At 37.6% G+C, this 23148-nt stretch overlaps 1 protein-coding gene across 1 annotated transcript; it reads left to right on the top strand.

The window, feature by feature from the left end:
* Positions 1-18260: 18260 nt before the first annotated feature.
* GLY3 (glyoxalase II 3) lies at positions 18261-22307 on the top strand. The gene is made up of 9 exons (XM_078575613.1): positions 18261-18756; positions 19342-19470; positions 19645-19752; positions 20505-20639; positions 21218-21259; positions 21330-21389; positions 21489-21542; positions 21822-21846; positions 21922-22307. Exons 1-9 carry the CDS (start codon positions 18526-18528, stop codon positions 22011-22013), a joined length of 876 nt encoding a protein of 291 aa, XP_078431739.1. The 5' UTR covers positions 18261-18525; the 3' UTR covers positions 22014-22307.
* Positions 22308-23148: the final 841 nt, after the last annotated feature.

Here is a 23148-nt window from a genome sequence, read left to right as displayed (position 1 = left end):
CGTTGATCCTTAGGCTTGGAACAACCCAGGGCCGTCAGACGCCCCTTGCTCGTAGACATCTAATTGGTCCTCAAGGGTCATTGGGAGTCTAATTTGATCAATATCTTTCTTAGTGGACGTTGTCGATCATCACTTCCATTCGTAGTCGTCTCTTATTGCTCAATTGGGGTTTTCTTATCGACATACATTGCATTTAAAGGGATTCATTGACTCAGCCCTTCATCTTATTGTGACGTAATACGAGCCGTCTGATCCCGGCGCCCTCCGTATTACATCACTACTTCATTTAATTATCTTCTTTAGTCATGAAAGTTTCACCTAATTCTTGCATCTTCCACATAAACTAAGAAGAGAGTGAGATTCATTCCACTTAACTCATTGAGTTAAGTGGGGTGACTCCAACAAATGATAATAATTAACTCAAAATTAGAAGAAGGTGATTTTATTCATGATTTTTCATTTTGGATTTATCAGTGCTTAACATGATCATCATGAAAAACTACAGATTATATAGTTTTTTAGGAATTCAATTTCCAAAACAGAATGTCCCATGTGTTTTATATGGTGAAAACTATCTTTCAAGGTTGACGTTAAAAGAGTGAACTACCCAACTAGAGAGCTCATAGTTGGTTGATGTTTGAAACTTTGTATAACATTCATAAAATTTGATCCTTTGCCCATGTGTGTAAGTTTTTATTTGAAATGAGGTGTAATTTTTTTTTTTAGATTAAACTCTTAAAATATTTCCAATCTAAAGGAAAAAAGGGCATATTGACAAGAATAATCCCTAAAATCCCCTATTTGACAATGACTTCTACCCTCTTACATTGAATCATAAGAACTAATGAATCTTATGGTTGAATCTTAAGAATTTTTAAATGAGTTAATCAAGTATCATTCATAGATAAGGAGTTTATGATATAAAATTTAAGATATATTTTGAATGACTTTCAAAGTCTTTTATTGTTACTCGCATGAAAGGTTTCCTTCAAGTGTAGTTCATACCAATATTGTGTTCTAGGGGTTTTATTGACTACCTGAAATCACATTTTATACAGAAGAATGAAGAAATAAATTTAGAATTTATGATTACATAAGATCATTGCATCACCTTGCGTGGAAATTATTCTACTGTCAGTTTGCTCCATGTAATGGTCGCTTTCAATCCGCACATATGCCCAGCCTCTAGGCATACATATATGCAATAGTTTGAATGATGGATCTAGTTGATATTCTCATCATTTAATTTCACATGGGGGATAGAGGTTTTGAGAAGTGGATAAGACAAGGGGCCTTCAGATTTGACTAGCATGCGCACCTAAAGGGATGCCCCCATTATTTATACTTGATTTTGAACTTTTGACATAAGCGTTTAGAATTTCACTATATCTCCCAACATCCATAGATATGATATGTGTAAACCTCTAGGCCATTATATCAGTCTAGTATAGGACCTTAATATTGTTGGGTTCTAGGGTCTCAATCTGGATAAAAAACTTTGAACGATTCACAGTGGAATACCTAAAACAAAATTGTAAAGACATCAATAAAAGCATGAAAATAATCACCTGGTCATGGATCGTATCTGTGATTTCTTCAATCATCATGTGAGTCAGGTAGAGCTGCCCATATATGAATTCTCTAGATGTATCCATGCGATCATTGTCACATTGAATCTTCTCCTTCACCTTTATGAGCTCTGTTTACCCTCCATCATCGTCAGATCTCATCAAAATTTATTCAGCAACCTGACTAATTCTCAATCAAAATTTATCCTGAGCGGTGTACTCCATTTGTGCAATACGCCCAAATGACTTAGGATATGATTAACCTTCAATATTGGACTTGTTACTTCAGTTACTAATGTGTAACACAGATCATTGTAGGACTCTTACCCGAGCGGTGGTAAGCTATGCCTCATGATCCAAATCATATAGAGTGGTAAATTTACTCTCTCCTGGAACCTTCGTCATCATCAGTTATTGTATATGGTACTACATTTGTGCAATACGCCCAAATGACTAAGGATATGATTAACCTTCAATCTTGGACTTGTTCCTTCAGTTACTAATGTGTAACACAGATCATTGTAGGACCTCTTATCCAATATCTCAACTACCTTGGATAGGGTTTCAACTCATCTTCTTCCTCTACTCTCTTGTTATACCAAGGGCAAATGATCTCCTCTTGACCACTCAATCGATTTGAGTGCTTGTTCCTATATCTGAGAGTAATTTGAACCACATGATAACAGCCCTGGAAATCATAGTCAAAGTATAATGTACATGCGTAATATGTTTTTGGTTTCTCAGGCCTCAGGACCACTTACACGACTAATAAACTCAAAATAGGGTTCTAATTTTTCATTGTTGGCTTTCAAGTGTAATCAATATTTCTTAAAAATAATGCTAGTTATTTATGAGTAAGGATTGTCTGTCCAAGGGACAGTGATTCAATTTTCTTATATTATTTGAATTCTGATTGAAAAGATGAGAAAATAATATTGTAAGATTGCAGGTAGATAGATAAAGAAAAAGTGAGGCAAGAAGATGATGATGATTTTCAATAAGATTTTAAATGATTAATATAAATGATCGTAGATAGGAGTTAGTGATAGGAATGATGAAATGATAAATTTAGTGATAGAGGATGAAGTCATGATGACAAAATGAGATAGATAGAGAGATCAAAATTTAGTGATAGAAGGATTTGAGTTGGGTGATAGCAAACATGATCAAGAAGTAGTGCCACGAAAGGTGTGATTTGTGAGATAAAGTCAAAGGATGTGATGTGATTATATGAACTGTGGTTTAAACCTATTGATAATGATGAAGTAGAAGTAATATAACATAGGGCCTATTTCCTTACGTTATTCCATAACCATAGAGGTTTGTGAGTGCAGATGTCATTATCAAGATAAAAAAAGTGTGTGGAATGATTACCAAAATAAATTATGATTTGGCGATGTGTATTGTGGCACCATATCTATGGGAATTTTTCATTGTCTTCCAATAAAATGATTGCATTAGAATTCGTGACCATTTTTTATGTTACAAGCATTCAGTAATGTATAATATAATATTTTCCTCCCTCTTTGTGATTATATTAATTGAAATTTTAATATGTTCTTTTTTCTTTTTGTCTACACTACAATACCAATTAAAGAAAGAAAAAGACATTTGTTAAGGAATCATAATTTAAAATTCCATAATGGAAGCTTTTTGGAATGATTAGCTATGCTATTGATTACAAAGAGTAACAATTAATCACAATCTGATCCAGTCAAATGGTGACACATGGCAGATCAAGAGGTAAGACTATATTAAACCATAATAAATTCTATTAAATAAAATTTAAGTTAAAAAATATAAATATATTAGAAGAATATAATAGCTTACCTCATCAAAAAAAAATATCTCAATGAATATAATAGGTGAGAAAATCATTAAATAGTAATTTGACTCAGAAAAACAATTTTAGTTAAGAATATGGTGGTGTAAAATCCTTTAAAAACAACACTATATCCATAAAAATTTTAATATCACCTTAAAATATAGTTAATGATTTTAGGATTGACAACATGCAAAAATATATTTTTGTAGATACATGCTGCTGGTGGTGGAGATGGAGGCAAATACACACCAAAAAGTTGTGAAGTTGGAGGTGGCTTGTGTCATGTGCCCAACAGGCCAATTGGTGCTTTCTCTGCATGAGTATTAATTTGAACATCACTCCATTCCTTTACTCTTGGAATGCAAAAATGGACCAAAATAATATTTGAAGAAGCAAATCAGTTTCCCAATTGGACATGGGAACAAGATCTAAGGGCGTTTTTTCCTAGAACGGGGGGTCTATTTACATATCCAACAAGGTAATTATGAACGTTCTTAAAATATGCAGCTCAAAATTTTTTTTGAATTAAAAGATGTTTTCATTTAAATTTGGCGGATAAAAAACATCTGATTTTCTCTCTCCTCCTTTTTCTGTCCTCTAACTTTATCTCTCATCATTGATCTGTGTGGTAGATTTCCAACATGGGATCAAATTTTAGGATGACCTGAAAATTAGAAAAACTACTTAAAGTATTAAAATATATTCCTAATAATATTTTTATCTTGTAAAGTTATTTGCTCTATGAACTTAATCTCAGGAAATTCCGTAAAATATCAAATTTTGAGAAAATTCATATTTTAGTATTAATTAAATAAAAACCCTAAAAATATTTAAATTAACCTATATACAAATAATTTCTAAAAAATATGACTCTAATATAAGAAATTTCTTAAAAAATAATAAACATTTTCAAAAAATCAGATCTTAATTTTAAAAATAGTAAAAAAACCTTTATAACTTTTTAGATATGTCAATATATATTCTGAAATATAAAAATATTTTTTATTATGTCACTCAATTCTGTTCTAGAACCATAAAATTAAGAAAAAGTTGAACTTCAATATACAAATGTAAGAAATCATTTTTAAGTCTTAATCACATGGATTTATGATCATCTTAGTGATATGAAACACATATTTAAATATACTATCAAATTTTGAAGCTTATTTTTGATATTTAGTTGGCTGTGAGTGAGGCGTGACACACCTGCTCTGGTGCAGCTGCTAAAGGCACAAGTGAGGGTCATGCAATGCCATTGTTGTCTCTGCATGTTTTGTATATAGGAATTGGCATGGCTTGGGCATGGGCACTACTGTGGTGCAAGTATGATTGCAGTGGATGCAAGCAAGTTGTGTTGCATGTGAATAGATCAGCAGAACTCATGCAAGATTCTAGTAAGCTAGGAACCTGCTTTCCTAATATTAGAGAGGGGAAAAAACAGGAAAAGGATAATGATAATATTCAATTTCTCTAAAGAGAAATGCACTGGTGATTAAGGGGAAAAATAAGAGGAGTTATAGAAGATTGTGTGGAAATGAAAAGGGGAATAACCAACATCTTTTAAAACACATTTTTGCATGTTTTAGATGTTTTCACTCTCAGAGACTAAAAACCTATTACAACCAGTTTAATCTTCCCTAGGCCAGGTATATGCCCCTAATAATAAGGAATCGAAGAAAATGTGGATAAACTTGCAACTCAATGTTGAGAATGAAGTCTCTGACCTATGAAGTTCATCTTTCCTTCTGCCAACCAATTCTGGATGTGAGCTCCCCAAGTTTAGTTGGAATACAGGACACAATATTTTATCTCTAGGATTTTATGCCTAAATAATATTCATGTTAGTCTCTTTAAAGCCCATATGTAGCTCTAGACCCATCTGACATTTGATTTTCACTTTGTATTGGTGGAACAACCATATATGCATTTTGGGATACTAGATTTATTTCTTGATCTCATATGAGGGGCATGGATGAGTCTGGAATAATGCCTCAATGTGGTTCAATTCCAAATGAAATTTCAAGTCCATGATGCCTGTTAACCAAGTAGAAGTGGTCCCATAGGTGTGTCTGGTGGGGTAGACCCTATTTTTGGACTGGGTGTCTATAGTGATGCACCCATCCGTGGATGCATGGTTTTGAAACAATGTGAGCACCCATGAGCCTGCAATGATAAGGTGTGTATGGAGACACATGATGCTGGGTGTATGGTTAGGGGCCAGGTGCATGTGTGATTGTACGACATAAGGGCCCTCTCCTTTCTACTTCTCCTCAACATCTGCTTAAGTTGTGATTATCATTATATCTCAAAGCAACATTATAAATCATCCACTTGTCTTCAAATAAACTGAGTGGTGTTATTAATAATAGTCTCAAAAAATTTAATAATAACATAATAGTAAAAAATCAGTTAGGAATGTGATGATGCATGGAAGATGAATAAAATAGTTGACAACACGCATATTTACCTATTTATCTAATCTGAAATGCTATACATTAAGCAAGCATAAAATATTCTAATTAATTTTTATTAATAGTAATGTACTGTGGATGTTTATACATATTTTAACTTTAATTTAAGTAATATATTCCTAAGGCCTTGACTACGATGAAGTTATCAAGGAGTAAACAACCAATAATTTGATGATATTCTTACACAGGTCCATTTCATGAAATCTCAAGACACATCATTTAGTTTCCTCTAGAAAATCTTATAATACTCTCATACATGCAACATCCTCTTACTCAATAGTTATTATTCCTAATCCCATTTCATTGGCTTCCCCCTTGTGTCCTGGTCCAATACCCCCAAAATTTTTGTGAAGTATGTACACATTTAAATTCAAAAATAAAATCATACAAAAATAAAATTCATTTACACATTTAAAATCAAAACAATACAATCATACAAAATTGAAAATTATTTACACATTTAAAATAAAAAAAATCGTACAAAAATAAAATTTCCTGATTTCACATTATTGTAGTAGGGAGAGTCCATAAAGTCATATTGTGTGGTTAGTATGTTCCTGAATTATGTAGCTACTATATACCTTGAGTGAATTTTCATATAATATACAAAAAATGATGGTGTTATGGCATGACATACGGTAAAATGAAAAAAAATAGATGTGAAAATGCATCAAGGTATATAATTCAGGAATGTATAATTCAGGAATGTATAGTAGCTATATAATTCAGGAACATACTAACCACACAATATGACTTATTTCATCAAATAACTTGTAGTCTTCATTTCCGTATCAATAATGAATATGTTCATTATTCAGACATTAAAATTTTTAAAATCGTGAAAATATTAATTAATTCATAATACAAAAAATCGAATGTATCCTTTCAGTGTTTACCTGATTTATTTGGTTTTGAAAATATATGTGGCCTAAAAGCACATCACACATTACACAACTTGTTTAATATTGATTATAATGCACAGGATGCGTATAATCTAAGTTCATGAATAAATGCAATGACTTAAGGAATTATGATCAGATCATAATGCATCAATCGCTAGTCTTTAACCACATGTTATAAATATTCCTATTTGAATGATACTCAAGAAACACATCAAAGTATCTGAATAGAATAACCCTACCTAGTCCCACTCATATGATGAGTATGGCCTATCTCATAGCTATTAGGGTCGATACATTAAGGAAAATAGTAAGTGCTCCTTGGAAAGAGTTCATTTAACTGATTCATATGAATCTCTGAATAGTATTATACCTATTGTCAATCAGGTTGATGCATGTCACGGTCATATACTTGGTCCTTAGACCCGAGACACCAAATATGCCTTGTTGATGGAATTTCATGTTTTGATTAGGAACTAAAAGTATTTATTCATGGGATTCCACACCATCATAGCTCTAATGCTATAACAGGTCCACAAAGGTGATTGTGTGATTGAGATGAGATCATCTGTCATTGGTATTAGAAGAGATTGAATCAAATAATATGGAGTTAAATCCCTAGCCATTATAGTGAAAATATCTGAGAAGGCATCCTTAGATATTTTTCCACACGCCAATACTAAATAGAATGATCAACTAGGGTTTGAATGTTAATCAAGCCCGAAGTGATCCCGGATGTTCACACGAGTGAAGGATTATATATCCACAATAATAGATGATAATAAAGTTTTCAGAAGAGAGTTTAAATAGTTCTTTGTATCTTTAAGGGCACGAGTTGTAGCTTAGCACCCCATGGCAACCATCTTAACTAATCAATGGGTTCACTCGATCCTTGGATAAGTACTCTATTTGTGATATAATTAAATATTAAGGGTATTCAGTTATTGCATGGTCCCATAGGGTTGCGGCCACAAAGTTTTTAGAAATGGGTGAATAATCTAAGTTCCCACACTTTTACAAAGTGCTCAAAAGGATAGGGACTTTTGTGAATTATTTTTAGGAGCTTTTACGAAAAAATATCATTAGTAAAAATAACACCTTTGTTTGATACACATGCGAGTCGATTTGACTGTCCCCCTTTTTCTCTTCATTTACCTTCAGTGCTGCTTATAATAGAAACTGGATGGAGAGAAAATTAGATTTATAGCATCCCAGTTCAGGAAAATAAGATGATATCTAGCGCTCTAAGCATTGTGTGGATGCATTTGAAGGTTGGACATCTGAACGGCTTGAAGATGCTCATTGAAGGAACCAAAAAATCACATATGCAATTTGTGCAAAGGTGATGGTTTTGCTTTTCTATGTTTTTGGTTTTCATATCCATTTTTTACTTAATGTTTCAAAGCAAAATCAAATTTCTATCATGCTTATCAAGGCCTAATCAATCATTAAACTTCCCTTTGTGAATATGATACCATCTTAGTTCACTTACAAAATGTTATTACTATTTTATATATAAAATAATAAATTAATGTTTCAGAATGATAATTCCATGTAAATAAAATCATTAATTAAGCAAAAATGGTACGTACATCAGATATTGAATCAGTTTTATGCATGTTTATATGGTTGTGACCCAAAAGTTTTATAAATATTACACGTTTCATGCATGGACATCTAATATGATCATAAATCCACGTTCTTGTGTTGAAGAAATATGACAGATTTTTTTGCATCTCACTATGTGAAAATTATGATTTTATGATAATTTATTAAATAATTCACATAATACACTTTTATGTTTATTCATCATTACATAAAAGGGAATATATCTTTTGATATATCTACACACTTATGTCTAACAATATATTTTCTTATCCCTATAAGATATCTATATTTATTTCTTTTCCATATATCCTGCCTACATATTTATCTACCAACTTACGTATTGACATATATATGTATCATTGCGCGTTTTCTCAATTTATCATCAATCTATATATGTGTCTGTATGTATGCTTATTTTCTTTCATATCTCTGCATATGTACAACAATCTCTCTCTCCACCATTTTTGGTAATTTATCCATGTAATTAATTAAAATTTTCCTCATTTAATTTTTCCACTTAGTCTTGCCCTCATACCTACCCTCAGCTCTTATGAAATTCATGAGGGATATTATTTATCCTTCAATCCAATCCTACTGACATGATTTATTCAAGTTGATTGACATAAATACCTATTCATTAGTATTATCAAGAAATGTTTATAATAAAACCCCCAAATATATGCAATCACTTAGTGAATTATGACCAGATCATAATACAATGATTGCCAGTCTTCATGCAGGTATCCTAAATATTCCTATTTGTTGGATACTTGAGTCGCACATCAAGTTGTCCAAATAGAATTATCCTATGTGGTCCTACTTAAACAACAAGTGTGGCTGACCATGTGGTCATTAGTGTGGAGACACTAAGGACAGACAGTGGGTTCTCATTAGAGAAAGAGTTCACCGAAATGAACTGTAGAAATTTCTGAATGAAAATATTATAATGCGTTCAAGACAATATCAGGCACCCTTGGTATAGTAGGAGATTTGCTCAAGGAAGAAGACACATCAAATCCCTAGCCAAGGTAGTAGGGATAAAGATTATGTACAAGATTAGGGTTTGATGAACTAACAATACTCTAAGCCATTTGAGAGTGTCATGTGGACAAAGAATTAAACATGTATGAGAAACGACGACTTTAAAGGTTCCATGAGATAGTTTGAATGCTACTATGTATCTTTTGGAGCACGTGTTGTAGTTTGGCACCCAATGGGCTTTTAAAGTGATTAACTAGATTAATACATGGGTGTAGAGGGTCACACACATGAGATGAAAGGACGTTGGAGGTATGCTTTTCTAATAAGGACTTTTATGAGAAGTTCGAAATAATTATAAATAAGGGGCGCCCATTTTAGGTGTTCATTCCAGCTAGATCTGGGATCCTTGTTTAGTCTTAGTTTCACACTCCAGTCATTCCATTATAGAGTCTTTATGGCAAGGAAATCAACAAGGTCCAACAATCATCTGATCATGTGAATCCTTCTATAGGTCAAGAATGCCAACAACTTTAAGATATTCTACTAAAGAGCAAGTCAAGGGTGGAAAAAGTTCCCCATAAGGTACTCAAAGTTTACCATGTTTTTGGAGATCAATTTTGAATTTATTTATAATTTTTTCTGCATGGAAAAGATTTATCCAACCTTCCATTCATGGTTGAGAACCCAACAATTCATTCTTGTCACCATCTTCTAGGTATCTTGAGTCACTATGACACAGAAATTTCCACAATCTACTTGCCCTACTGGAGGACTTTACAAAAATGAATTGCTTTATAAGTTATTCCATAATTTTATAGGTAAATGGCACGTCCAACTTTTGTATATAATAAGATTATGAAATATCTTGAAAAATAAATTATCAGAGCTTGTAGTTGTGTATAGTATGTAATTTTTTGTAGTTGTGTTTATCATCTCTTTTAAATGTGATTATCCCAAAACTATAGAAGCTATCTAAAATAATTTCCATATGTTTCTTTATTATATGTACTCTTTTTGAAAGTGTAATTACTCACGACTCTGTAATTATACACCTCGCATAGACATCATGTAGGTGATCTTGTGCTCTGTGTTTAAGCCTTTGTGTCCAAAATCCATGCATTGATCCAATTTTGACAAGAATATCTGAATATTTGTACAAAGATAAAGATTATCAAGTGTAAGAAAATCTCTCTAGACTATCCTTCTTGGTGGAACAACACACATGATATCTTTTAGGCTGAAATTGAAAAAAATATGTTTTTTAGGATGACCAAGAAGGACTTAGGGATTTCCCATGATGAGTGGGAGCTGCTAAAGGACTTTTTTTATTGGAAAAATACAAGGTGTCGGGTACATCCAACCCTGCGGTTGTCCTGTAGACCAATCCACCCGTGCCCTAGATGCCACCTAGGGAGATTTTATATATGAAGTGGATTGTTTATCAGCGTTTATAGGCGTGGAGCGACCATAAATATTTCAATTACACTCGGATCCTACTCGTCCATGCTCGTGGTACAGGAAAAGAAAAACTAAATGAGTAAGCCTTGGAGGTTCTCGGAGAAGGTCACTCGTGCTGACATTGCACAGGGTCCCCCCCGACAATGATGGTGCATGGAGTGTCCTGCCTTCAACAGGTGTCATCGTTGAGGTATGTGGCGGGTACATCGGTTAGTCGAGAGGGCGAGCACTCTCGCCTCTAGTTCTCCATGCAATACACCAGTTGCGGGGGCCATCCTTCGACAAGGTGCAACACGTGCGAAGAGCCGACAAGCCTAGGCACTCAACACAATGGCAACCATGAGCTGCCCGATAGAGTTCCTGCTAGGAGGAGTAAAGAGTAGAAGTGGTTTGAGCGCATACCGCATGGTTGGCAAGGGCATCTGCAGTCTGGTTGCCCTCGTGCAATTGGTGACCGAGCGTGGACGACACCGTATGATGTCCTACCATACTTGTTGCAGAGGCCACTGGGAGTAGGTACTTGCACGTAGCATGTTTACTAACACCTGTGAGTCCAAATCTACGACACCATTGTGGAGGTTTTGCGCTTTGTAGAGGAGCAAACCATCAGGAATTGCCATAGCCTCGGCTGTTGTGTTAGTTTGGATACCATAAAAAGACAAAAAGATAAAGAGAATACTCATTGCGTGATCGCGGAGGATACCACCCCCTCCAGCTGGTCCCGAGTTCCCTTTAGCCGCACCAACCACATTCAACTTGAGGATGCCAATTGGCGATGGGCGCCAATGGACAAGTTGTGGTCGGATGGTGATGGGGCCAAGGGTCATCGATATGCCCCAAGTGCGAAGGGGATCGCATGTGAGGGCTGAGCTGCGGGCGAGGGGTGGTATGAGATGGTGCGTAGGGCGCATCCACTAGTGAAGTTGTTGCATGATATCTTGTGCTCGCATGGGGGTCCTTGCAAAACGAGAAGAATTTCGCCCTTTCCAAATCTCCCATAGCAAGTAAGCTATGGTGACGTGAAGGAATGAGCTCCGCTTAGAGCGTGTTGGCGAGAGGGAAATCTTGCCAAAACACTCTAATGGTGATAGATTAGAACATGTACATAGTAGCGGGCGCTAATGATGTGTATTTTGGTGCCAACAGTATAGGGCTATCTCACTATGGAAGAAAAGGTGATCCATAGTCTCAGCTTGTGTAGATGGGGGGAAACAATGGCAACGTGAACTAAGGGAGTGACCGATACGAGCCATGCGATCATCAGACGGGAGGCCACGATGCATGAGTTTCCAAAGGAAGAAGGAGACACGAGTGATGATTGTCGGATGCCAGATGAGGCGATCCCAGTGCTGGGTGGGAAATTTCTCGCAGAAATGATCCCAAGAAGAACAGCAAGAGAAGGACCCATCAACGGTAAACGTCCAAATAGGATGGTCATGAGTGGTTTGATTGGTCCAAACTAAGGGGAAAAATTTGATCTTAAGTCGTTTGTAAGGATAGTTTAGTACCAATCAACAATTTTATTTCCTTACTAGTAGTATTTTAGTAAGGGTCGATCCCTCAAGGAGCTAGGTAGCTAGTTAGGATGAATTTCAATTAGTATTGCAAGTTCAAGATTCATATAAACCTTTTTTGTAATGTTTTTAGTGATTAGGAAGGTTAATATTCAATTAATAAGGATGATATGAATTTTACCAAGTGTGAAAAAAATTTCATAGAAAGATTAGATTGAGAATGATTTTTGAGAATTTTTTCAGAATTGTTTATCGTCTCTAGAGAGAGATAAAAATTCTGAATTTAATTGAGTGAGAAAAGGAGAGGAAGAGAGAGATAGCGCACAAGCTTGGGCGCTTCCGCCGCTGTATGTGCGCTGGGCTTCGCCGCTCCGCCGCTGGTCGCGCGCGCGGAGGTCCTCTCACGTACGGTGGACCAAAACAACGATATCTGGAGTTCCAGATATCGGTTTGACACGTGTGAGTAGGCGTTGGAAAGCTTGAGACGTTGGCTATCTGCCTAAGGATAGCCAAGAAGCTTAAGAGAATTATAAAAGGAGATAGGGTGCGAAGAAGCACGTAACCTTTTTGTCACACCCCAAAGGGCCCAAGGTTGTTGCTCCAGCTCCCTACCAACTGGCTTCAAGATCCAGGACGCTTCTAGAAGACTCCTTGCACCTTCTGAATGAAGGTGGACCCAGGAACAAGCTCAAGAAAGAAATAAAGTGAAGAAGACAATACTCAATTCTTGGATGCCCTTAAGGAGGGTGAGGGGGGCCCTTTTATAGGGGTACATGTGTTTGTTCCAGCCATTCTTGGTTGTTGGATCATGGATGAATGTCCAGTATTGAGTTCTTGAGGCCTCAATCCAGGTGATTAGACCCCAATCAACCAGATTCCAACTGGCTATAGTTAGTTACAATAAATTCTAACCAATGGGAAGGGAAAAGAAAGAGTTTGTTAGAGTTAGTTACAACTCATCCCTAGCCCTTGGATTTGAGCTTGAATGGATGGATGGGTTCCACCTCATGAATCCTGGGCTGAATCTCAACCCTGGGCTCTCCTCCAACCAGGATCTGCCAGCTGGAGTCACCCTCATGTGCCTTGATCAACCTGGAAGCCTCCAAGGACGTTCTAGAAGGTCTCCTTCAAGCTCCTTTATACCAAGCCTATCGATTGAGTCAACTCCACTGGTTAGCATGCATCTTTTTCTTCATTGCTCCTTTTGACTTTAAATTTTGTCCCAAGCCTCAAGACTCCTGTCTTGACTTCCCCATAAACTTTTGTAATTTTATGACCATCAAAAGTCAACCTTGACCTAAAGAGCCAACACACTAGGGAAATCGTTAGATTCATATCCCACTTGAATACACGAGTCAAGTGGGGGTTAGAAATATCCCTCAAATCCTCTTAAAGGTAAATCCCAAAATGTGTAACTTGTGAAATGCATGTCAAAGCGTTGATGGAATCATTCATTAAGTAGAAAATGTATGCTTTTTAATCATTGGGAAAGTGAAAAGGCATGATCTCATTACTATGCAAAATAAGCATTTTGGCAATGTTGTACTTACTTTTAGGATATTTAATATGAATAATGCAAGGAAATGACTACCCTTATTTGAGTTTATCATGGTCCCGATGAGATTATTATGGGCATGGAATAACGTGTCTAAGGGGAGTCCATGATGCTCCCAAAGGTGGCACGTTTGGCCCTGAGCAGCTATGCCACGGTCAATCGAAGATGATGGGGCTCGAAGTGTGGATGACTGGCTAACGGCGCGTCAACTAGCCATGTATCATACCAGACACTAATCTCACCACAGTCGACATGCCAACGTGTGACCTTGGCTATTGCTAGCCAATGTCGTTGCCAATTCAGCCATCTGCAATGGCTCCGGATATCTATCTCTCTACAAGCCCATTCGTCGTACTTGGCTGAGATGAAATTCCCCAATGGGGAGAGCGTGGTACGCATACACCACACGAGTTTTTTCTGAAATATTTCTTGGACGTCCTGCAAGTGTCTGATCCCTAGTCCCCCCTCGTCCATAGATCAACAAGCTTCCTCCCAAGAAACCCAATGTTGGTGACTCTCTCCCTCAAGGTGACCAGACCATAAGAAATGTGCACAAAATTGCTCCACCGAGATGAGGATTGTAAGAAATACTGAGTGAACCGCGAGGGTATGTTGAGGGATGCTCATGAGGACATGTCAAATAAGTTGGATGCGTCCTCTAGGGGATAGAAAATGAAGTTTCTATCCGTCTAGTTTCTTTCTCAACTTGGCTACCAAAGCATCAAAATAATGATGCATAATGGGTCCGAGAAAGATAGGGCATTCGAGATAATCGAAAGGGAGGTATCCTCATGAGTACTCGGTATAGCGTTGGATAATCTGAGAGCACTTAGCAGTGGTGGACAGACCGACCATAAAACTGCTCTTCGAGGCATTGACGAGCTGGACAGAAGGCCACTCGTACGTAGTGAGGACACTCATAAGTTCTTTAATGGAAGATCTAGTGAGGAAAAGGATGGCATCATCTGCAAATAGAGAGAGAGAGAGGATCGGGCATTCCCTTTTCGTAAAATATGGTTAGATGAGGCCGCGGACGATCACTCGTGTGAGCGATCGGCTAAAGGCCTCCTCCATCAATATAAAAAGGGTGGGTGAGATGGGATCACCTTGCCGTAGACCTCTCGTGCCCACGAAAAAGCCTATGGAGTTTTCGTCCACCAAAGAGAGAAATGATTCTCTCTACGGCAGGCATCCACAAGAGTGATGAACGCATCGGTGAACAAAAAGCGGCATAACATTTTGTTAAGGAAACTCCACTGGACTCGATCAAAAGCCTTCTCCATATCTAATTTAATGATGACATTCAACCATTGAATATGAGTGTCTATTGACTGGGCTACTCATGAATAAGCATGATACTATCCTAGATCTGTCAAACCTTGATGAAACTGCACTATTAAGGCAAAATAAGTCTATCAAGGAAGGTCCCGAGTCAATTTGGAATGATCTTGGATGCAACTTTATAGCATACATTATAAAGACTAATAGGGCGAAAGTCTCTAAAAGAAGCTGGAGTGTCCACTTTTGAAATAAGCACAAAAAAGTGGATTTCCAACTTCTAGGTAACACTTTACGCATAAAGATCTCCTTGATAGCAAGCACCAAGTCTGTGCCTACTATATCCCAACATGCTATGTAGAACTGTGCAGAAAACCCATCTAGTCCTAGGACATTTTTTCGACAAAAAACCATCTCTTTGATCTCTACTCAAGTAGGAAGGGTCGTAAGTAGTGTGTTTTCCTGGTCGGTCACCAAGTGGGGGATGGAATCTAGTAAATCCTCACTCACAATGGTCGGTTGTGAAGCAAGGAGTGTACTAAATTATGTGGCACCGACTGTCGCTGGCTGGACGAGGTCCTGCTTATGCATCCCTAATTGGGTCGCATAATTAGGATGTGTGTTTCTGTCACCTCCTTGCAACCATATGATACGGATTTTCTGGAGATAGAAAATCTCCTGTCGTCGCATGGCATCCTCAAGTTGTTCACTAAGCCTAAGCTTGCGCTCCCTCGCTTCGTTTGTCCAAGCATCTTGTAGTTTTCGCTCGATAGTTGTCAGCGCCTCCTTGAGCTTTTCGAATGGTGCGTGCACGTCCCCAAATACATGTCTATTCCATCATTTCAGGTGGAACTTGAAGTTTTGTAGTTTGTAATTGAGGTTCTCCATGGGTGATGTAGAAATCTCGCCATGCCGATGGTGATGCACAAAGCGTTGAAAGCTTCATGCTCCAACCACATAGATTGGAATTGGAAAGGCAGCATGCGAACATGAATACCCACATCTGGGAGAAGGAGAATCGGCGAAAGGTTAGAGTGATATCGTAGTAAAAGATCAATAATAATATTACACTGCAGTAGTGGAATACTATTTGTGAAGCAGTGGTGAAGTCATTCATACATACACGCGTCTGCTTGGCACTTATTGCATGGGCTCCACTTGTGACGCTTGATGAAGAAAGTCGTTGAACGCTTGTATGGATCTCGACCTAGGCGGTCGACCTCCCTGGTGTTCACTGACTGCTCATACACAGTTGAAATCCCCCGCTATAAACTAGGGGAGATCAGCAAGAGCAGATGGGTGTGTATATGCTAGACAAGTTCCTCCCATAGGGCCTCTTGCTCGAGGTATCTATACGATGCACAGACTACCGTGAACATGTAAGGCACCGGGAAGGGCTGAACGACAAAGGTGACATACTGGGTCCCTTCGTTAAGGAGCTCCAATGAATAGTCTCTTGTCCAAAATAGGCATATCTTATTCAAGGGGTGGTAGTAGACGTGATCCATTCTGAGTTTTCTCATAATGGAGTGTGTGGTATCTGAGGTAGTCATCGGTTGAATAAGCCAAACTATTTCTAGTTTGTGCTTATTGAAATCAAATGTCCATTCTAGACATTGTCATCTTTGTCTACGAGAATGTATGCGCATACGATTTTCTCTTAGACTATAAAGTTTCCATGTGTTATTATGAAGACAAAAAAGATATCAATCTGGAATTCATGTGTTATTATGAAGACAAAAATCAATAATTTCACCAACCTTCTCTTGGAGAATAAAGAGGCAATAACCACTGTTTTTTTTATTTTCCAAACATTTCACAAGGGGACATCTCATGATCTTTACACTGGCTTTTCTTTGAGGGCTCCTCACAAATGCTGCTAGTAGACAAAGATTATTTTCTTAAGACTGATGTGATCGACGATGACGATGATGACTGTGATTTCTAGACAGGACGATGATTTAGCTACATTTTCTTCGTCTTTCTTCATTCATTCTTTCGTTTCTGATATGTTCCTAGTCTGATTTTTGTTGGGGAGTGCTACGATGACGATGACGATGACAACTATGGGATCCAGACGGGCGATGATGATGCAGTCCCCATCGTGTCTTCATATAGGATGACGATTTAGCTACATTTTGTTCATTTTGAGTTTCCAATTCGTTCCCAGCAGGGATTATCGTTGTGTAATGGTAGGACGCGACAACGACACCCTCGCCATTCTCGGTCAATGATCCAGCTACATTTTGTTGGTGTTTGTGGATTCATATTTTAGTTTGTGATGTGTTTCCAGTCTGTTCCTGGATTCATTTTTTACTTACACAACCATAACATAACTCTCTCTCTCTTGTCGAAGACGACAATCACCCTACCAACAGCAATGACTCTATCAATGACAACGACTATGACGCTACCAACAACAATGACTGTTTCGACGGCAACAAGGATGATGATAATGACGATGGTGTCTATATCGACGATGATGAAGAGGACCATGACAAGGATGATGATAACGACAATGATGAAGATGTTGATGTCAATGATGACAAATGTTGGTGGCGACAATGACAATGTTGATGTCGGTGACGACGATGTTGATGACGATGAAGATGATGTCAACAATGCCAATGACGATGACAATGTTGACAACACCAATGACCATGACGATGACGATGACGATGACAATGCGACGATGACAATGACTATGTTGATGATGTCGATATGACGATGATGATGACGGTGTTGATGATGATAATGACGATGACTATCATGATGTTGACGATGACAATGACTATCATGATGTTGATGATGACTATGAGGATGTTGACGATGACAATGACAATGTTGACGATGACTATCATGATGTTGACGATGGCGATGAGGATGTTGAGGATGACCATGACGATGTTGGCGATGACTATCATGATGTTGACGATGACTATGAGGATGTTGAGGATGACAATGACGATGTTGGCAATGACTATCATGATGGTGACCATGACTATGAGGATGTTGAGGATGACAATGATGATGTTGGCGATGACTATCATGATGTTGATGATGGCGATGAGGATATATGACGATAACAAAATGACCCTGACGATGTTGTCAATAACTATGACGATGTTGACGACGACGATGGTGATGTTAACGATGAAGATGACGATGATAACGGCGATAATGATGATGATGATGATGACGATAACTATGTGGACGATGATGAAGATGATGACGAGGATTGTGGGTCCCTACCAGAACGCAGCCAAATTCATACATGCGTCAACGTGGACGCCCCAAGCAAATCAACATCGCCAGTTTTCAAATGGGAATCGTCGTCTTTATCAACTCCGCTGAAGCAGTTGATAAACATGTCAGCCGTTCTCCACAGCCTCCTCTCTGCAAGCCTCGCGCTGAGCTCGCCGCGCAATCTTCGATCTTGTCGAAGACCCATCGCAGCGGTGGCTTGTCTGCCCGTTTTCCGAAGCTCCTTCGCTACAATGGCGTCGCCGAAGCTTCTTCTCCGCCAGCTTTTCGAGAAGGAATCCTCCACCTACACTTACCTTCTCGCCGACGTCGCCCATCCTGACAAGCCCGCCTTGGTGGGTTCTTTTTTTTGAAATTTTTCTCTTGATCAATGCTAGTCGCTGGATTTCCATTGCAGGTTGGATGATTTTTTCGCCGTCTGCAAAAGGAACGGAGTAAATTGGATCTTTCATTCCCTAGATCTTGTTCTTGTTCTTGTTCTTGTTCTTGAAAGTAAGATTTTGTGTTCTCGGTGGTGCGTGGTGATGAAAGAAACAAGTCCCGCGGCTTAGAACGTGGTTTTGAAGATGGTTTTTGTGCTAGTTCTTTCATGATGGGCTTCTAAGATCTTGTTTGATGGGTGCCTGAGAATCCTCATCATGCATCGTTCATAAGTTCATAAATTGCGATTTACTGTTGCGGTATTTGTTTCATTTACTGTTCATTTTTAAATTAACTTTTTTTACCATATCCATTTTTTGAGGTAACAGATTAGGTAGTTGCATTAAAAATGAAGATTTTTTAGTTCAGATATGGATGAAGCGTCATATTAATGTGAATAATTACCTTTATCTCCGATTATTAAACTGCATCTGCACATTAAAATGCTGATTCAAGACTAGATTTTTTTCCCTTAAATCTTATTTGCGTTTTCTCCACAGCTGATCGACCCGGTGGATAAGACTGTGGATAGAGATCTTTCGTTGATAGAAGATCTGGGACTTAAGCTCTTATATGCAATGAACACGCATTGCCATGCAGACCATATCACTGGAACAGGCCTCATAAAAGTTAGTTGTCATTTCTTTTTTCAACTCTTTTCCGCAGTTATTTTTTTCTGAAGAAAAACTCTCTTGTGCAGTTATAATCAGTTCTATACCTTTTTATATTAGGCCTACGAAATCCTTTCTGGGTTTTCTTTTTCTTTTGTACTCAACTTTATTCTGCCTTGAATGTGTATTTAGATGAAAATGCCATCTGTAAAATCTGCCATCGCCGGATCAAGTGGTGCAATTGCTGATCAATATCTTGAACACGGCGACAAAATATATATTGGAAACCTTTTTCTTGAGGTATGTGCTTACTGCTTACTCGGTTCAAGTGATTTTCTTTTGCTTTTGGCTTATTCACTGTGAAAGAACTCTTCTAAGTGCCATGCCATTGTGGTATGGTAGTCGGTCTTAAGGAAGGTGTGAGTCACCTTACCATGTAATTTAGATGTTGCATGTATTAACAGTAATCCATCTTAACAGATCAATTTTTTGGCTTTTCCCCCCTATTCCACGAGACTTCGGGGAAGGGTACATTGGTCATTTGAAGGATATTAGGAATCTATAAAATATTAGAAAGTCTCTGGTCTGGTGGGACAAGGGGTTAAGGTACTATTGTCACTGTGGTTGTTTTCAAAAAAAAAATTATTGTCATTGTGGAGGTGGGAAAAGGGTAATTTATTCATTTTAAGGAAATGAAGAGTTTTATGAAAGATTAACTAGCCATCTGTCTGACACCATGATGGAGAAGGAAAGCATTATGCCTCTGAGTAAGGGGAAGGACATTTTGATCATGTGATTGCTATAAGGAGTCGACAGAAGTTTCAAAATTGGCGGCTGATACAACCGGGGGTGTAAATAACCCCGATTGTAACGGACTGGGGGGATTCCTCACGTATAAAATGAAAAGATGGTCATTGTGTAAAATCAGGTAAACGAAAATAAAAACTCTGAGGAACCTTGTTATAATCTTCTTCTATCACTCTCTCTATCTTGATCTCCTATTACAATCTAAGATTGTTCTTCATGTGGCTCTGCTTTACTTTCTTATGTAGGTTCGTGCTACTCCAGGCCACACTGCCGGTTGTGTGACGTATGTTACTGGTGAAGGACCTGATCAACCTCAGCCGAGGATCGCATTCACTGGCGATACCTTACTGATTCGTGGCTGTGGAAGAACTGACTTCCAGGTGCCAATCTTTTATCTTCCTTTTAGATGTTCCGATAATTGTTTAGTAAACTCAGCTTCTGTCAAAAATAAATGCCTAGAATAAAAATGGATGGCTTTCATCTGCTGCTGTTATATGCATGTTCTCTCCTAGATCAAGGTTGGTGTGATTTTAGTTGGACATGTGGACACCTGATTTATCATTGTTATTCACTTACTCATACATTTTTGGGATCTTAGGGTTTTGCTTTTTTCCTCCCAACCTAGCTGGCTCGTTTCTAAATGGCATTGAGTCATACTGATCTGATTCCTCCGATAAAAAAGTATTCCCAGATTAAGATGCTGAATTCCGAGAATGTTATTTGGACAATTGTTTCTCATTTTTTTTGGGATATATACTTTTTGGGGGAAATGCCTGTTCTTACCGATTGTTGATTATCTTATAACTATCAAGTTTATGTTATTATTATTTGCCTCATCATTGGTTTGTGTAAATAATATTTTTCTCAATTGTAAAGAAAGGGTTGATTTAGTGGTTTGTTTTGATTCTTAGTTTGATCAAATGTATTAATTGGTGTTTATTATAATCTTATTTTACAGGGCGGGAGTTCTAGCCAGCTCTACCGTTCTGTCCATTCTCAGGTATGATTAAAAATCAAGTAAACAAAAAGTATAGTAAGTTCGATCACTGATATTTTTGGACTACTGTCAGATTTTCACACTCCCTGGGGACACGTTGATCTATCCTGCTCATGATTATAAGGGATTCACGGTTTGTCCTCTCTCTCTCACTCTATATATATTATGTTATATATATTCTCTCTTCTCTTTCTCTCTCCTCAGAATAGATTTTTTTACTGATATCTCGCAGGTTTCCACTGTAGAAGAGGAGTCCAAGTACAACCCTCGTCTCACCAAAAGCGAGGTCAGCTTCTCATTTATTTGGTTTCTTCTTGTATTCTATGTTATAACTTAACATAGTCTCTTTCTCTCTGTTGCTCTATCTTTCACTCTCTCTTTTTATCTCTCTCTATTCTTCTATCTATCCATCTCTCTCTCTATGTCCTCTACTTTACTCCCTCTATTAAGCGGGAGCAGATGAGAGAAAAGATGGATACATGCATGGATGGAGAGATAATTTTAGCATCTATCTGGTAGCATCGAGAGGTTGTTGACTGTTATCTTCTTTTAATATTTTTTACAGGAGGAGTTCAAGAAGATAATGGAGGGTAAGTTGCTTTTAGCTTGTTATGGTTATGATCTTTAGAAATCTCTAATCCTAAACCCTAACCCTATTTAAGCAGATTTGAACCTGCCCTATCCAAAGATGATCGATGTGGCTGTGCCAGCAAACCTAGTGTGTGGATTGCAAGATGTGACTCTTTCTGCTATGTGAAGGCTCATCCACATGAAGGCTGCTTCCCAGAAGTTCCTACTTGACAACAACTCGTTGTCGCATTCCATAGGATCTTTATCTCTCTCTAGATTTCCATATCTATCTCTATTCTCTTGAACTATGCTACTATCTCTATGTCTGTCTGTCTATATATTTCTTTAGATCTTCAGCCCTATCTGTAATGGGAATGTGTGAAAGTATAATTTCCTTTTTGGTGTATGAGTGGGAATCAAATATTTTGGAATGCTTGGAGTTGCTATATGAAACTCTTCCGCAATTGTTACTTGATTCTAATGTGGGATGAGTGTTTGTACTAGTGGGCTGATGCCTCTAATTTAAGAGGATCTATATTTTGTAAGGACTCATTGGTTCATCTTAACTAATAATAAAGCCATTGCTGAGTCAATGATATATTGAGCAAGGCCTTTCCTCTTGTGTTATTTCTCCATCTTCTCAATCCCATGAGCAGTGCAGATACATTGATGTATGTTACTGATGGGCTTTAAAAGTGAACACGCCCATTCTGCTTTTATGGAATTCAAAAGTGAATCTTTTCCTTTTCATAGATGATAATCCAAGAGTAAGTACCACTTAAAAACATCTCAAGTTTGTATAGCAATGCTGAAATGTATCTTCCACCAAACTATTATTGGCTGAAGAATCCTTGGTTCATTTCTGAGGTCGTTGCTTTTAACCCTGATAAAAGAAAGAAAGTCACATATATGAATATAAACCCACATGTTCAGTTAAATTAAAGTTTCATTACCCAGGGTCTTGTCAGGGTAAATGGTAACTCTTGATGAAATTGCACACCTTAAAGTTTAGGGAGATCATTTGTTACAAAATGCCCCAGTGAAGCAAATCAAGGACCTCAAGGGAACTCAAACCTAGTAAATAAATTCAAGTGAAGAAATTTATATCATTTTCAAGGAGCTTTACTTCACTCCAATGAAACAAAAAGATTGTAAATCATCGCAGTACGCCTAAAAATTATTTAAACTTGGAAATTCCTTAGAGAAGGATGGCGGATTCCTTGTTTGTCTTAGGATCAGTGTGGAAAGTGAAGAGGGTTACATAGTGATTAAAACGTAGCTTCTTATGTCGAATACATAAGCATCAAAGGTAGGAATCTATT

This window comes from Wolffia australiana, chromosome 5 (assembly GCF_029677425.1).
Source record: "Wolffia australiana isolate 7733 chromosome 5, ASM2967742v1".
NCBI classification, from domain to species: domain Eukaryota; kingdom Viridiplantae; phylum Streptophyta; class Magnoliopsida; order Alismatales; family Araceae; genus Wolffia; species Wolffia australiana.
This window is presented reverse-complemented; position numbering and strand designations above follow the sequence as displayed.

Coding starts and splice junctions, on each gene's coding strand:
- GLY3 (XM_078575613.1), top strand. CDS start 18,526: ATGTCAGCCGTTCTCCACAGCCTCCTCTCTGCAAGCCTCGCGCTGAGC. Junction 21,390..21,488: donor ATGATTATAAGGGATTCACG/GTTTGTCCTCTC, acceptor GATATCTCGCAG/GTTTCCACTGTAGAAGAGGA. Junction 21,543..21,821: donor CTCGTCTCACCAAAAGCGAG/GTCAGCTTCTCA, acceptor TATTTTTTACAG/GAGGAGTTCAAGAAGATAAT.